Source organism: Rhea americana, unplaced genomic scaffold, assembly GCF_003343005.1.
Source record: "Rhea americana isolate MKP2758 unplaced genomic scaffold, rheAme1 scaffold_7, whole genome shotgun sequence".
NCBI classification, from domain to species: Eukaryota; Metazoa; Chordata; class Aves; order Rheiformes; family Rheidae; genus Rhea; species Rhea americana.
In genome coordinates, this window is record NW_028186867.1 from 5,958,621 (window position 1) to 5,975,949 (window position 17,329).

The window sequence follows — 17,329 nt, forward strand, 5'->3', positions numbered from 1 at the left end:
TATAAAACAGGGAGAATGTCCACTAGTGATCTCAGACAAGAAGTTCTAATTTCATCTAACTCTACTCATACTTAAATGAACAAGTTTTGTCACTGACTCCTATAAGGCCATGATTTTATCCCCTCACTCACTTTTCTCTCACATGAAAGTCTGCATCATGTTTGTGCTTGGATGTGTTAACTTGCTTTCAGAAAAAAAAAATAACTTAAAAAATGTTGTAGCATCTTAGTGGTCATGACCATTACTAAAGAACACTGTGGGAAGGAGGCAGGGAGAATGATAAATATGAGACTTTCAAATTCAGAGGATATCACTTCTGCATTATACTTTAGTAGGCACTACTGGAGAACAATAAAGTTGAGGCACGCAAAACAGTTAAAAACAGCAGCCCGTATCTGTTCATCTTCTCTCAAGAATTATATACTTCTAACTGTAGTATCAAATAAACTACGAAGAAAGCCAAATATCCAAAGACTGCATTTATACAAGAGACACAGATGATGGCCATTACAGTACACTTCATCTTAATATAAAAATGCATCCAACTTCTTTTTGATAYGTTCAAAAGCATCTTTCCCCATATAGTCCATTCGCCCTTCTTCCCATTTTCTCCGTTCATCTTCTGCACTTGGTTCTTCTGGTTTGAGGTGAATAGACAGCTCTGAAACAGCATAGGAAACCTCATTCTGTGGGAAGAAGCAGAACAGTGGGAAAACAGTCATTTGGTTGTTTCATTTCTGTGCCATGAAGTTAAACCTTAGAAGTCCAACTTCTGCTTTTTATAGTCTCAAATAAAAAACAAGCAAGCAAGTGAACAGTATCAAAATAAGAATGAATATCTGAATAATGTGATCTCATTTTCCTAAAATTACTACTTATCATATCCTCTTTGAAAAAAAAATCAAACGTTTATTTTACTTGTCTTAGCTCACAACTTTGCATGCTTAGCAACAGATGCAAGAAGAATGTCATAAATAGGGCCTGTTTGGAGAGGAATATCTAATCCAAAGTCTAAGCCAGTATCTGTGCAAAGTCTATCTATCAACAGGCCTCCACATGAATATAAGTATCTCCAGTTTGTGGTGAAGCATTTAACTCATCTCTAATGAGATGAGCATTATTTATTAGCCATGAATCACAGTATCCATATAAACTAACTCATAAGACTGCCACTATTCATTTGACTGATAACTAGTTCATGTTGAATGACACTCCAAAATTCTGATTCCTGGTTCAAGATCAAGTCAGTACAGTTCCACAAATGTAAGATAATAAATATTATTAGTAATTCAACCAAATAAAAGGGAAACCTTGTCCCTGATAGAACAATGCTAGTAAAACAGGGACATCCCAACAACTGGCAATAAAGCAGAAATGTGACAAGAGCTAATGAAGCAGCCACTGAAAGTCTGCTTTCAGTACTACTCTGAGAGGCTCAAAAGCGAACCACTCATCTCACGTTAAGAACAATGTGTATATCAGCCTTTCAAGTGAAGTCCTCACAAATCCATTATAAAGATCTTCAGAATAAAGCTTAATGGTTAGAAATCAATTGCCTGAACTGCCTAAATGTCCTGGAGTATCTATGACATCTGCCACTTACGGCAAATAAGGCACAGGACTTGCACAAGACCTATACCTGCAAACCAGATAATGTCATGTTAGCTCAATGAAATACCTTATACATTTAGGCAACTGCATACTACCACAGGTRGGCCTGCTTGGGTTCCCAGTCTGTAGCTGACTTGAAGCATGAACAAATGCTCTGAGGAACTTAGACTTGCTGCTTATATATGCAAAAAGGCAGCAATACTTGGTATTTACTTCTCAGGTTATATGTACAAATATTTTTAACTCCAGTATTACATGAAAATTCCTTTAGTCCCCATTARCATGCATTATAATCAGCCTTGGATGTTATTAACATCAGAAGAGGAAACCATGCTTTTAGTAGTGAAGAATTTCAGCTAGGAGCAAAACACCCCTGACTGCAGTAGAGCTAGAGTTTCACCTGCATTTTTTTTTTCTCATTCTTGAAGTATTTCACTACAGTGCTTCCCGGTCTACCTATAAAAAAGACCCATTAGGAAAATGGCTGTGGTCTGTATTTCACAAGGTCCAGTTCCTTGACACCCTGCCTCTGATAAGGGCATCAGTCTAGCACTGCTGTCACATTGCACTCAGACAGATTTAGTACAAGACCACAAAGCAAAGCTTAGTAGCTTGGGTCCCATGCCTGTTGCACKATATTCATGTTCTACTTGCTTGGAAACACCATTTCAAGTGATTTAATAWAAAAAAATAAATAAGGGAAGGAGAGGCAGGAGCAAAAAAGCTTTGAATGTATTCTTAGGCAGCGAAAATTAACACCATGCATTTATCACTTAAGGGCTGGTGCAGGAAGAAATACATTTAATAGCTAAAAAGAATAACTAGCAGGAAGGGATCATATCCARATATCGGAAGCAGTTAAGAAATTGCACAGCTAAACAAGTCAATAAATGATTTGTACATTGCATCATAAATACTTGATCTTTCCCAAAAYGATGCTGGCAGCAAAGACAGCAATTATCAGAAAAAGTACAATGCAGAAAGTCATGTGTACCAGTTTTGAGGTTTCCTGAAATGTTGGATGAAGCGCATGTTGTTCTGAAGATCTGTCAGGCTCAGAGAGATGRGTGTTAGAACCACGTTGTTCAACTTCACAAACAGGTTGCTAAAATACAGACACTGGAGTTTTATTAGGCATACATTTTTTCTAGAATTTTCTTATCATGAGAATTCATACAAAACAAATCAATGGATTAAGGGAAGCAGTGCATGGGAGGAAAAGGGATCAACATATCAAGGACAAAATTCCTCTCAACAAGCTTTAGCTATCAAAATGGCACTGAATCTAAACTCCTAATATAATCAATCTAGGATAAGTACCTCCAGAGGGCAGCTCATCTTACCCTAAAATAGGTTCAAGAGTACCCATCATTCTTCAGTGACTATAGAAACAGTTTGGAAAGCTAGTTAACACTAGATACCTACCTTTCACAAGGCCAGAAAGACAGAAAACACAGCAAGAGAGGTAAAATAGAATGACTGAAAAATCTTGCCCAAAATATTTGCCTCTACTAGTTATCAAAATCTAAGTGAATAGGCAGCCCAGATTCTGAAGTCTCTTTCAYCAAAAAGATGACAATTCCATAACATTACTGATTACAATAAGAAATGGAATAATGGTGTTTTTAAGAGAGAATAGAATCAGGCTATTCGCAACTAATTAATAGTGTCTTCTGATAATCCAATCCTACTGTGCTATAATTAAAAAGTAAAAGAAATTTAAAACTTGAACTATACTATTTTAARTTAACATTATTAAGTTTTGCCACAAACACACACCTGGAAAATCTGTCTACATTTTGTTTGAGCATTCCCAATAGTGTCAGATGTATCAAGCACCCAAAATAAAAAGCTCTTTTCAAATAAAGTATTGTTAAGATATAATGTTTGGAATTTATTCATGCAATTTTTCTTCAGCCCTTCCATGTTAAAGGTGGAAAAAAAGAAAGGAAGAAAGACCAYAGTTTTATTTTATGGAGTAATTATGGTCTGAAGTGCTGAGGCAATGAGCATAGTAAAAACCTTCTTCATCTGTTGACCTTACTAGAACGCACAAGTTAAAATAGCAGATGACATTACAACTGTGAACATTATTTTCCCCCAATGCTACCTTAGTATAACACAGCTTACCATAAAACATTTGCTGACTTATATTTGCATGAACATTGTGTTACTAAGTTCAATTTGCTTTCTGCATAAAATAAGGAGAGTCAGTGCAATAGAAATACTCAAATATAAGAGCAGCAAAAGAACCAGCACCCCTGCAGTGATCATAAGGAGCATCATACTCCTTAAGAGCATCATACTCCTTAAGAATTCACTTATGTTGTCCAAATTAGAAAAATGTGAGGAGCAGTTTTCTGGGACAACACTTCTGTAGGGAAGAAAAAAAAAACAAAAACACAACACACTACACTGGAATAAAATACAAGATTCTAGTTTTAAATATAGTCATTCATAGAATATTCAGATTTTAAAGATCGCTTTGGTAACAGAATTTTTCATACTACATTTTACTAAATAACTTTCAATAAGTAATCTCTTCGCAAAATTCAGTGCAAACTTTTACAATCTTCAGWTATATCAAGCATGCACTATTAAAGAGGATGTAATTTCCTGAAGCTATTTCTGGTGCCCATCAGAAAATTCAATGGCTACAGCTAATATGAAGCTGACATAATCTCCAGGACCAAAAGCATAATTAAAAAAATCTTTTTTTAGTATATATGCTATAACAAAATAAGTTGATAGTAATACATAATATACTTACCGCTTCGAAAATGAGTTCCTCAGCTGAGCATGTTGTGGGGTGCGTTTCCTGTGTTCGCTCTGGAAGCACAGACGTTTGCAGTGAATTGGCCACAAGAGGACTGATCTTTTTTAGTATAATTTCAACTCCATTGAATGTGTGCTAACAAAAAACAAGAACATCTCAACACTGAAATAAAATTTTCCATAAAAAATGTTATCTCATTTACTAAAAATAAGTTTCACTTCCTTAAACATATTGTAACATTAAAGAAACAAGAAATTAATAAAATCAAAGTTGAATTCCCAGACTCAGAGCATCTTGTAGTTTAGGTTTCTGAAACTCAAGAGAACAACCACTATTGTCAGGAGATGAATCTAGTAAGTACTTCCATCTTCAYACTGCCTCAGCTGAATACTTCTTTATACAATTAAAGACAACAACAACAAAAATAAAAGCATATGGAAATATGAGATCAAAAATTTACCTTTCCTTCCTCTGCTTTCTGATTTATTTGTCATGAGCTTTATAAGCCAAATTCCTCTCTGAGGCTTTGATGGCTACTGTCCAACAGATCTTATGGGCCTATGCAATTAGTTAATGATGATAACAATAAAATATTAAAATCCCATTAAGAAAATGCATTTACACATGTGTAAAGGTGATCCAAATTGTAATGTTTGCCTAATAAATTAAAACCCTATCCTACTTTTTCTAGTCATTATTTAATATTGCAGGTCTCAATTCATCTATTTATCAACAGATATTTTATTCTGTTCAGGAAAGAAACACATATTGCTGCACTTCCTTTAAAGAAAAAAGCGTAAAGATCCCAGTAAATGATTTAGGATGTACAATTAGAGCATATAATATCCTAACATAATTACCACTGCTTTTGCAAGTCTAATTTATTTGTTGTGACCATCATAAAACAAGCAACAATGAAATTCTGAAAAGATAAACTACACTATATTTCAAGGGTCAGTTTTATGGCCTAAATCAGATTAGCTTTAAAAATCAATAAAAGTTTGTTTATTTCATAGCCTGGTGATCAGCTTCTCTGATCAAACTACGTCATGCTTTGTGCTTCATTTGCAGAATTTATACACATACATTCCCATACAAACTCTTCCTTAAGAAGAGGGATGAAAGAAATACTTGAAAACTCGATTGTACTAAAAATCTTTCCTAAACTGTTAGTTTAGGCTCTTCAGCCAATAGTCACTACTGTTACTAACAATCAATAAACATCATGTTTTCTTGTGTGATTCTTTCCCAAACTTTGTAACAAATACGTAACTTCCAGAACATTCAAAACTTTGTTGCTGTGGTTTCAGCAGATTCYCACTAACTCATTACTTACCTTACATTCCTCAGAGTCTGACTCTTCCAGCTTTTGAGGTTTTTCTAACAGAGGTAATATACTGGCACTGTATATGTTCCACCAGAGGGCAAGAAATGACAGCTGATGTGAAGATCCAGAGGTGGTGCCATCCTGCATAACTCTCCTTGTTTGAAGGTTGTATTTGTAGTTCCAGGGCTTTGTCGATCCCAAGAAGTGAACAACTTTGGCATCTCTACCAAAACTATGGAAATTACATATATAAATCTATACCTTAAAGAAAAATGACTTAATACACACACTGCTGAAGAAACATTCCTATTCTCACTAGTCAGTTAATTTTGACATTTTGTCACAGTGACACATTCAATGTGAATATRTTTTAATACCTTTTCCTATCTCATTCACTTAAGCTATTTCATTTAGCACACAGAARATAAAAGGCTGAATTGTCATTTCCTTCCAACTGCTAATTGTAGTAAGAAGAGTTCATAATGGAAAACAAAAGGCTTGTGCAGTCCCACTTCTAGCTCTCTTCTACACTGTGTTTATAAACCAATAAATACCACTTCAAACAACAGATCAMAGTTTGTTATCACTGTTCTAGCATCAAGATGACCAATAAATACATCATTGTAAGTACACCTTCCACTAAGAGTGCTTTGTGCAACTGGAAGAATAAATTCATGACACACTAAATCTTTAAAACAACCTGCCTTCTGCCAGGAAAGTTTCTCTAAATGAAGTGTTTGAAGCCATATAGTTATCAGTATGTAATTTATTTCCCAGAGCCACCTCAGGAATGGTTAAAAAAAAAAATATTTCCTATACAACTGATTGAAAAACAAAGCGAACTATTTTCAAAGTAAAGCTTTCAGAAYCTAACGCTACAGTAACATACTGCATACTTTTTTAGAGAAACTTCACTGAAACAGTGTTTGAGACAGTGTTGCAACTCAAATATTGCTAAGTCATCTTTCATTTTTGCAGTCAGCTCTGGGTTTCTGAATCKGTCCAGATGCAGATTCACATTGCATTTAAGCTTTCCATTGTGTGATTTTACATAGTAGGWCATTTTTCAGTACTGTAATACTGTACATACTACTGTTCATACTGTACAGTACTATAATATGCTATTATTATTCTCTTTTATAAAAAATCCACCTTTTAATAACCTACAGAAGATTAGTCACAAGTGTTACTACTTACTGATTGAAAGCAGGAACATAGGTGTATACGGCACTGCTGCTTAAATTATAGATGAAAGGTAAGTGTTTGTCAATATCTGTTGTTGCCCAGTTACTGAAGAAACTATTCAACAAGCCTTGATCACCCCCTGAAGAATGAAATTATAAAACAATATTTCAATGTTTGCAAACATTGAAATTTACTTCAGAATTTCATGTTCAAGAATGGAGTTTTCATGGAACAACTTGATCTGGATGATACAGCCATATCAGCTGACACAAGTGAATACTACTATACCACTCAATTCCATTCCAATACAAATTTCAGCGTAACTGGAATGCTGTTGTAGCATAAGAACAAGGGAGTAGGAAGGGCAGTTGGTTTCTCTCAGAGCAAAAGAGTGAAGATTGGCTCTCTTTCTTCCTCTCTCTTAAACAAGTCAGGAAAATTAAGACTCAGAAATAATGTTTCTTCACATTACACTTTTCTGGGAAACACAGTCCACAGTAAGTCAAAGGGCCTTAAATACACTAAAAGAGGCAAGGACCTGCACCTGAAATTTTTTGGGGGTCAGAATTTCTTAAAAATTCAAAAACATTTTCCTTCTTCCACTCCACTGAAGGGCATGCAAGCTGTGGAGAACTGGCTGACCRAGAGCGAATCTGATTTCTTGGACATCACCTCTTATGCTTTGCCCCTTACTATCTTTGCCTCTTACCATCAAAGCTGCCATGTTCTTCTGCAAACTGGAGCAGGAGGTTGTAAGTTTTTAAAGAAGGTCGGAATACAAACACACCACTATTGAAACAGTCAGGCCAGCCAGAATCAGGAGCTGCAGAAAACTCTTCTCGATCAAACAGTTCATCAACATTGCATAACACCTTGGAGACAGTAGAAAGAGGAAAAATCATTACAACAGATGTTTTTCTAGAACATGTRAGAAGCTAAATCAGTATTAACAGAACAAATTAGTAGTTTGGCCAAGTATATAGCCTGTAAAACATAAAAGYAGTGGCAATGCAAAATCTGCTAAGGGTCAAAACCTTTATTTTAAATAAGATATGGTAGTGGTAATTATGGTTCTCTATGATTTCTCTGACAAAAAAGTGAAATTACTTCATGAGCTTCAGAGCTGATCAGCAGATCCATTTAAATACTATACCATACCATTTAAATGCTATACCGTACCATAAACACACTATCTCCTTGTTTCTTAGCTCAGCTTTCCAGACTTAAAACAAAGMCCATTATTCTCAAAAACAACAACAGAGCTCAGCAAAAGCTGGGAATCCAAATAATTCAAGTTAGTAACAGCCCGACTACAGAAGTAGCAGAAATAAATCATCTCTTGTTATTGGTTTTCACATGTAAATTAAGCTCAGAAGTTTGCTTTAGGTTTTTTAAAAAGCTTGACAAAGAAGCAGAGAAGATCGATCAGATTGAGGCCCAAATCACTAAAAGTTGGGGGAAAGACAGCTCCACAATCACTGAAAATATGGKCCCCATCCGTAATGGCTGTCAAAGGAGCTACCACAAAGAGTAGGAAAATAAATCATTTTACTAGGAAGGTTATTATTTCATTGGATTTTTTTTYCCCCATGAAATAGTTCTCAGAGGATCACATACAAAGTCTATGATTTCCTACTTTACATTGTAGTTAAAGGAAGAAGGTAACTATTTAATTTTGTTTTGAAATCAGATATAATTCTACTTAATTACAACACATCCAAGTCTTCCAAAATGAACCACTTAAGTATAGGGGGAAAAATGACATGATTCTCCTTGCAAAAATTATGGCTTTTTTTTTTTAATAGATACCAGAGTGAAAATAAAGTGACTGTTTCTGATTTTCTTCTGTTTTAAAACTGGCCTACTTTCCTGACCAGAGTAAGCCCAGACAGAAGTACATGAGAGATCTATTTTAGGTATCTGTCAGAAGTCAGTTTGCATACAGCATGTTTACGTTATCTTTTGAAGACAGTTCTGAGGCTACTCATAAAACTAGATTAGTTTTCATTAGCTTTCAGCAAAATTCTGCCAGCAGAGTTTGCCAAAAATTGCCAGTTGAAGCTTCTGTGACTTCATGACCTTGCGCAAATCTAGTCATTTCATATGCCAATAGRTTGCCAGATAAAGAAGCATCCCGCGCTTAAGTGTCTCTTAAAGACAGACAGACATTGCCATGGCTCCTACTCTACTCACCAACGTGTCTGCATCCATGAAGACACATTTGCTATAATGAGTAAGAGTCCAACAGTGAAGCTTAGTGAAGGTTACACCCAGTTCTGGCCTCTGTAACAGAGCCAAACGGACCGAGTCAGCACTGTCAAGTGCATCTACCTCAATTACTTCATCGAACACGCTGCGGAGGACAGACCTACCAGAGCAAGCAGTGGAAAGAAACAAGGGAATTTAGAGAGGTTCATCAGAGTTCATTACTGGTATGAAAATAATGACATAATAGTGACATAGCACACATTTACTGTAACAATAACAAAGATCAGGTAGACTKGTTAGAAAGAGAAATCAAAAGTGCAGAGTCCTTGTAAACAGACAATCTGGTGCAATAGCAACTATCAGGACATAAACTATTATCTTTTCCATCAAGTGACCTGCACATCTCAAAAGTGACATGTGCTATACAGAGGAGAAACTAAACCTTACTGTCATTATTTAGTCTCCTGTGGAAACACTAACAGAAATTAAAACTGCTTTCATCTTGTACAGCTGTCTCTAAAGACGAGCAACATACTCTGTTCCCTGTGCACTGTACAGGATGTAACATGTACTGTTAGTGCAGCTATTTGCACCTATCATGCTTAAGTAAATAAAGCTACAAAATTAAGCCTTTAAAAAATAGGCAACATACGCTTTATTACTACTGCAAATTCTCTCAAATGAGACTTTGAAACAAGACACCTTTCTTCCATCCATACCTTCCATGAGAATTCTATAGGTGATACCAAAGTAGGTAATTACTCTTCAAGGCACCAAAAAAAAAAAAAAAAAAAAAAAAAGCTTAAACATAGCTTATTTATTCACACTCACACAGTCCTGGATATCATACAAACACACAAAAAAAATGTCTGTGTTGATTATCTACATCAATTTATGATGAATGATCAGAGTCATTAGATTTTGTTTGTCTGGTCTTCTCCCTCTTAACTGGGGAAGAATTAAGAGCAGATAGAGATTTTCAGAAGCATTGTTCAGTGAAGCACTCTTTCAGATATTATCTGTGGTCAAAAAAATATTAAGACATATAGAGATGAAAATTAATGGATTTAGAAAAAGTATCCACCCAGGTCTCAAATATATTTCCACCAGTATTAGCTCTGGAAAATTGCATTGTTCTGACAAAATAAATATTTTAAAAATCCTGGAAAAGTAGACTTCTTTACCCCTAGTCACAGCAARAAAGTAAAATATGTTATTACAAATAATTTCATACGGCATAAAAAAAGATCAGGAGCTTGCATACTTGCTAAACCACAGCAGAACCAAGAGCTGAAGTATTTGTGGTATGGCATGTTCCTTTCAATAAGCAACATGATCCTCTGAATAACAGGGTTTGAGTTCAGTGGATCTAATGAGATTTCTGCACATAAAATTCTATAATGCCTGTAGAATCACAGCCCAAGTTAGAAAAAGACTTCAAAAAGGGGGGAAAAATGTATTCCGCATCATGATAGCTGTGCAACTATATTCTCTAACAGTCAGTCATCTGAAATTGAGCCCCYAAGGTTTTTAGAGGGGCTCATGTCTCAGATGGTAAGTATGCTGCTTGTTCTAAGAGAGACACACATAGRGAGGAGGGAAAAAAAAGAAAAAAAATACACACCTCTAGTGCCTTTATTTTGGCTCAGAAGCAAGGAGTTAAACCTGTAGTTCCCAAACTTTCAACTGGTGTTCCCTACGAAGGGCTTGAGATTCAAATTCCAACTGCAAACTCTACTTCTGCCAGTGATTTCTTACCAGGTTTGCAATCTTACTTGCAGATGTTATTTGGGACCTCAATTTGGGACTAGAAGCTGCTAGCCAAAGGGGAACTTGTTGACATAATTCTGTGAAATCTGTCAGGAACCTACTAAAAATCCTTCCTACCATTGTTCATTTTTCCATATTATCAGCTTCCAAGAACACATGAATTCTTACCTCATCCCACTGGAAACTTCTGGTGTAATTAGTACTGCCAGTTTTCTGGATGTCCTATGGTTCCGCAAGGACTGTCCAAGAACCAGAGCTCCTTGGCAATAAACATCATCGGTAGCAAGGGTCACAAAGGCTTGATCTGTTACTGTGAACAAATATTCAGAAGAGTTACTTTACAGCTTTATCATAAGCTCTTTTGGCAGCTTCCTGCAATCTCTCCCCTCTACCAACAGGCGACGGCTTAAAACAACCTGCAGTTCCTGTGATAAGCTCTTTTCTTTCCCAAACTCCCCTAGAAGACAAAATTGAATAGAACATTCTGCAGACACACTGGATTTATGTTCTTGAATTTTATTATTTGTTTGCCTTRTTTTCGTAGTACCAGATATGAAATTTCAGACTAAGCTTAAATGAATAATCACCCAAGTCTTATTGCCTAATCATAGTGTCAAATCATAGAAGTAGAATTGTAAATATTTGGATTTTACATTAAAAAAAACATAGTATAATAGAACTGAWAAACAAGATTTCTCAGTTTGGCATTGTGGAAACAGGATAAAACAGTAGATGCTAAGTGTTAGCCAGAAATGTCCATCTTTCCATGACTTCACTGAATCAACCAAATTGGCATAATTCTTTGTTATACTCTCTTTGCACTGGAGCGAGAGGAACTGGCTCAGTAAGTGACACCTACTAACATATTCAGAGAAATTACTACTGGGGGAAGTATCCCTGTTATAAGTTAAGGACCCCTGCCTCAAGAAGAGTAGAATCATTCCTCAGATTTAAGAAACACAGGGAAAAGAAATTAGGACACATAAAGGAAGCAAGCTACTGCCCTGTGTGCTAACAGACATACTATATTTTGTACAGGTACCAGGCCTGTGGCAGTATCACCAGGAACCACTTCTTCAACTCAGTCCTTGGAGAGAACCACCCTTATTGGGGTTTTCTGAGGAGAGTTAGAATCTAAAATCTAGCAAGGTGAATGGTATCTCAGAGCAGAAAAAATACTTCAGTTAGAGGCCACAAAATTAACCAAAGCAAGCTGAGTAGGTCAGACAGAGGAGGGGAATTCTGCTGAGCTCTACAGAGYGTAATACAGCTTCAATAAATATTTGCTTTGAACTACTTGTTTAAAACCATCACAAAGTTATTAAGGCATAAATATATATATATATCCCCTGTCTCATGGTTTCCAGGCTGTGTGAGAGACACTTAGAAAGAATCTCACAGAGCTAGCTGCAAAGAGCCCAGCAAATGACCTCACAGCTGCCTCAGCCAGAGCTCTGCTGCCAAAATGAGGGAGTCCAAAGCTCCAACCTAACAGCAAGGTATGTCATGAAGGATGGCTATATGCTCTCAGATACTAACTATCTTCAKATCTTTATTGCCCTTCAAATCCAGACCAAAATACAGCTCTAGATATTTGATAACGCCCCCAGAAAAGACCCATTGGTGTGTGCTGTGCTCCCTCCTAATTGTTTCTGCTTCCCACTCATTTCGCTTCAGGTCCAAATTGTGATCAAGCCTAATACACTGAGCATTTGCTGACATCTTAATACAGATTCCGTCTAACTCAGGAGAGTCCCACCAGCATTATTAACCACAATATACCTTAATAATAACCAAAAAACTGATTCATCTGTCCTAGATTTAAATGAGTTTCCAGATCTCTCAACTAAGCAAACTCCTGCTATAAGAAATACCATTTCTAATCAGCATACCCAGAGGAAGGAAATAAACTGAAAAGGAGCTTTCAGTGTGGGTGTATCTGAACCTCCTGTTATCATAATTGCTCAAGTAAGTTATGGACTGGTTTGAAAGACCAGCTGTGCAAGTAAACTGCTCCTTCTGCAAACTTCCACAAGGTTAAATGAATAAATAACCTGGAAAAAAATCCTGATGGCTACTTTAGCAATAAAGTAATTCTCAAGTGATAAAGACACAAAGACTCAGCAAAGAAAGACACTTTTGTGCCTTTGTGTTAGGACAGAAGCATCTTCAGTCAAAACAAGGTAATAAAACAAGTACTGAGAGGAGTGTGGGTGAGCTAGTACAAAAAACAAACTATTACATGAGTAGGAGTTTAAATCCCAAAATACTACTTTAAATAAGAACCATAAAACTAAACACATAATCATCTGACTGCTTCTGCAAGTTCTTTCAGCTACATAAGTTGAATATTTACATATAAATCATAAATCTAAAATACACAGGCTACTCATCAAATAGCTCAGCAAGTTGGTATGGCAAATTACCACATCCTACACACACTTTCATGCCTTATATTTCTCAGGTCAAAGTTGTGGTAAGAACTACAAGGAAATGAACTGCCAAATGCACACAGTTTCTAAGAAATTTTTGCTAATAAACTAATTAAAAGAAATCGATTCCCTTTTTTTAAGGATCAAATTTGAAATGCATATTTTGGCCTTCTTAATGGAATACACCATTATAGAGATAATTAAACAGATAATCAAACCACTGACTGAAACCATACAATATTAAAATAATTTTTGGTGCAAAGAGAGAAGCATAYGCTAGCTATTTCAGAACCATACAGAGGCATCACTAATCCATTAAGGATTCATTGGAGGTATAGAAATCAAAGGATTTTTATCTCTACTTGCTCTTTCATCTATTCTGTATTTTCAAGGWAGGAACATCTCTTGACTTTCCATGTTTAGAATTAATGTTCTTTGAAATGCTGTCCCTATATATGAATATTTTATCTTCAAAGCTGAAAATTAAGGACCAGATTTTCATACAGACTTGTGAAAATTAACCATCTGTCTGAAATCCCCATTAAAYTGAAATCAAGGAGATTTTTTGTATTAAATATAATGTACTCAAGAGTTCACTCACTGACTTTAAATTGAAAAAGTAGTAATATTTCATCTTTTAATTTTGAAGGCTAAGGGTATGGGTATTTAAAATTCATTGCAGCTGGATTTTTTAAGTGATAAATGCAGCTTTTGCATAACTTTCAATTCCTCATGCTGAATGACAATGGGATTTTTCATGGAAAACACCTAGTGGGAACTGTATTAACATTTCAAGCAAACTGTTTTCAAGCTGTGAAAGTCTATTGCTAAGACCATTGACTCAGTGAATTACAAGAAAAGTAAGCTTAGGATTATGAACATATTAAAACTGTGTTATATGAATTCATAAGTCTGCTTATAACTGTTGTCTGGATTAGCACACAGCATATGAAAATACAAAGTTCAAACTCACCACGGTCAGCACTGACTCCTTTGTTTTGATACTTAACATTAGTTGGTCAGAATAAACCAGGGTTTTTTAAGTAAACAAGTTTAGTGAGTTATTCAGAGACCACTCTACAACAACAGCCAGCAATGTAGAAAAGACAGCAAAAATAATGTGAATCCCCCTAATAGCCAGGGTGATTTATGTGAAACTAATTACAGCATTTTTATCCAAGATCCCTGATTTCTTGTGCTACTTACTCATGATTGTACCTCCTACAAAACTGCCTGAGGTAAAATTCTTTAACTGGCCTGCAAACCAATTCTAGGGCAGCATGACAGTCTTACTTAGGATCTGTGGCAGCTAGGCATAAAGAGTGTTATTCGCTTTGATGTCCAAAGTGAAAAACAAAGCAACAACAAATTGGAGACAGAGAAAGAGAGAGAGAAGAAAAGGTATCCAGTGAGAATCAAGAGTGATTCATAGTAATAAGCACTGAATGAACCATATGCACCTGCCAGCCTCAAGACAAGCCTTTTTTTTTTTTTTTTTTTTTTGTAATCCACTAGATTTGTAAACATATTTCTGTCTTTCTTCTGATAGACAGAAAAAGCGTAAGTGTGTCCTAGCAAGAGCTGCTATGCCAGGCTTCATGATATCAAAGTGTTTCTAGACTAACAAATAAAATATGGCAAGTTGCCCACTCCAAAATTGTATTTGGAGACCAGAGACTCTCATGCCATGACTTTCACACAAGCATTCCCCAAGCATTGCCAACTTCATCATAAAAGTAAGAGGAGATGACTCAACAGCTAGAAATCTCCAGCAGACTGGCAGTATGTACTGCCTTGCATGCTAACCAACATTCTCTCACTGTTTTCTTAAATTTCTCTCTGTTACCATCTGTGCTGTTCTTTTTTCACCTCCATCCCCTTATACTGCAAGCTCTGCAAGCGAAGCACACCACAGTCTGGAGCTGCGCCTGGTGAACCCAGCRCACCTTTCTGGCATCCCAAGAGACAGCGACATAACAGCCGCAACTCGCATAGTATTTTGTGACAACAATTTTGTTTCTTTCCCTCCCACACACAGGTCCCCAAGCATCTTCTCCTAAAAGCACATTTCAGTGAAGATGTGTTAGTCTACTGCAAGGATGAAGTTACAGGCTTTCCCACTTCCCTGGCCTAGCACAACTATGTCAGAAGCATGGGGAACAGAAGGCTCTGCTCCAGATGACATCCACAACCTTAGAAGCAACTGGAAGCATTTTGTTCCTAGTAGGTAAAATGAGTAACAGCGCAAACAGCTATGTTATAACAGCCTCTGTGCTACGTTGTCAGCACAGAGGCAGCTCTTGCCATAGTAATCCAGTGATAGCTGGCAATTTGAGTTTCTATGCTTGTATTTCCTCAGTTTGGGCCCAATCCCAGAAACATTTACATTACTGATGAACATTATGCTGGCACGACCAGCACCTTTACACAGGCCCTTGTAGGAAGGAATACAAACTGATGCTTGATAACAAGTGCAATATTTCTCTTGTCTAGCCACGTTCTGACTGACCAAAAAATAGATTCTCTATCATTCACTATTAAGGAACAATGAATTTTAGTTAACATAACTGACATACTGCTATTATCTTGGAAGGCTATACAGAAAGGAAGCATTTCTCATTTTGTGCAGCTTTTATTAARTATCTTCCAATTAGGAACACTTAGGTGCTGCTTCCAGACCTTGCAATTTTTTTATTCAATAGACAGTAAATGATCTTATGAAAAACAAAATGTACCAATATTTTAAAATGCAAATAAGCCTAATGCTTAGCAGCCAAAACTGGTCCCAAAGTAGTAATACAGCATTTTTGGGAAAAAAAAAAAAAAAAAAAAAAAAAAAAAAAAAAAAAAATTTTGGGAAAAAAAAAAAAAAAAAAAAAAAAAAAAAAAAGACTTCCTTAAGCAGTTCCTGGAAAATCTGTCTTTGACAGGACAGAGAACTTCCTACAGGAAGTTAGATGTTTCCAGCTTCTCTATCCTCCTGTCCGAAAGTCTTAAACAATCCTCTAATTCAGAGATGATGGGCTACATGCTTTTCTCAGTCTTTGGACCTAGTGAATGCCAAGTCTGAGTTAACATATGTTGGTGTCACCCACCACATGGTTCAACAAAACCAACTTCTGGGGGCTGCTGCCCAACTCTTTCCTGCATTTTGAGAGCACAGTCAAAACACAAAAAAGCACTTGTACCCACCCCATGTGATTAGCCCTAAACCAGCCTTCAGGGATAACTTAATACAAAATCACTACTGTTGCTGCTRGGATATAACACACATTTTTCTTAATCTAATTCAGATTACGAGTGCCCACCCCAACTATATCATCATGATACATCTTGACCAGTTAGGAAAGTTCACAGAAAGCTGGGCAGGCTAATTTATATTTATCAGCAGAATAGATAAATGAGTTTAGCTCTTTCATCCTACCAGCCAGATGGTTTAAATCCTAATCTGAGACAGCTAATTACAGCACAGCACTCTGCGCTAACAAAATAYGGAAAGCCCTCGCCTGCGCTGCAGCACCTTTGCAAGCGGGAAGGCCGCAGAGGGCCGGGGCTCCCCAAAAGGGACCTGGCCCACTCCCACACAGCCCTACGCATACACCTGGCAGGGAGGGGGGAAGGAGTACGTTAAAAAACAGGGTGCAGAGACGTCGTCTCTCGCCTGCTCGGCAAGGGTCAGGCGGCCAGCGTACTCACCGGACATGCTGCAGGACGGGGAGCGGGCCGCCCTGTCGCRGGCCAGCCAGGCTCTGCGCCCACGTCCCCTGCCCTCGGCGCCCCGGCGTGCTCGSTAAGCCGCCCCCGGGGATTAGCCGCTTTCCTGCTGAAGACAGTGGGAGGCGAATTATGTTCACGGGGCCTCCCGCCTTCCTACGCAGCAGCAGAGAAACGGCGTTAGCGACAGCGGCTACCCGGCTGGGTTGGCACGACCCCGCGCCCCCCAGCCCTTTCCTGGCGCGGCCGCCCTCCCGCTGCCCACTCGCGGCGGGCCACAGCCGCCTCCGCCGCCCGCGCCGCGCC

The 17,329-nt window shown here is 37.4% G+C and overlaps 1 protein-coding gene across 2 annotated transcripts; it reads right to left on the bottom strand.

The window, feature by feature from the left end:
- Positions 1-460: 460 nt before the first annotated feature.
- Positions 461-17,083, bottom strand: GYG2 (glycogenin 2). 2 transcript variants are annotated; one of them, XM_085321466.1, is made up of 9 exons: positions 17,006-17,083; positions 11,046-11,187; positions 9,093-9,267; positions 7,609-7,771; positions 6,912-7,038; positions 5,724-5,946; positions 4,382-4,522; positions 2,606-2,716; positions 461-686 (listed from the first exon to the last, which is right to left on the bottom strand). In XM_085321466.1, the coding sequence occupies exons 1-9, from the start codon at positions 17,010-17,012 to the stop codon at positions 525-527; spliced, it is 1,251 nt and encodes a 416-aa protein (XP_085177592.1). In that variant the 5' UTR covers positions 17,013-17,083; the 3' UTR covers positions 461-524. The 2 variants fall into 2 exon arrangements, with proteins under 2 accessions (XP_085177592.1, XP_085177593.1); XM_085321467.1 differs by having other exon boundaries at positions 603-686; positions 4,382-4,440.
- Positions 17,084-17,329: the final 246 nt, after the last annotated feature.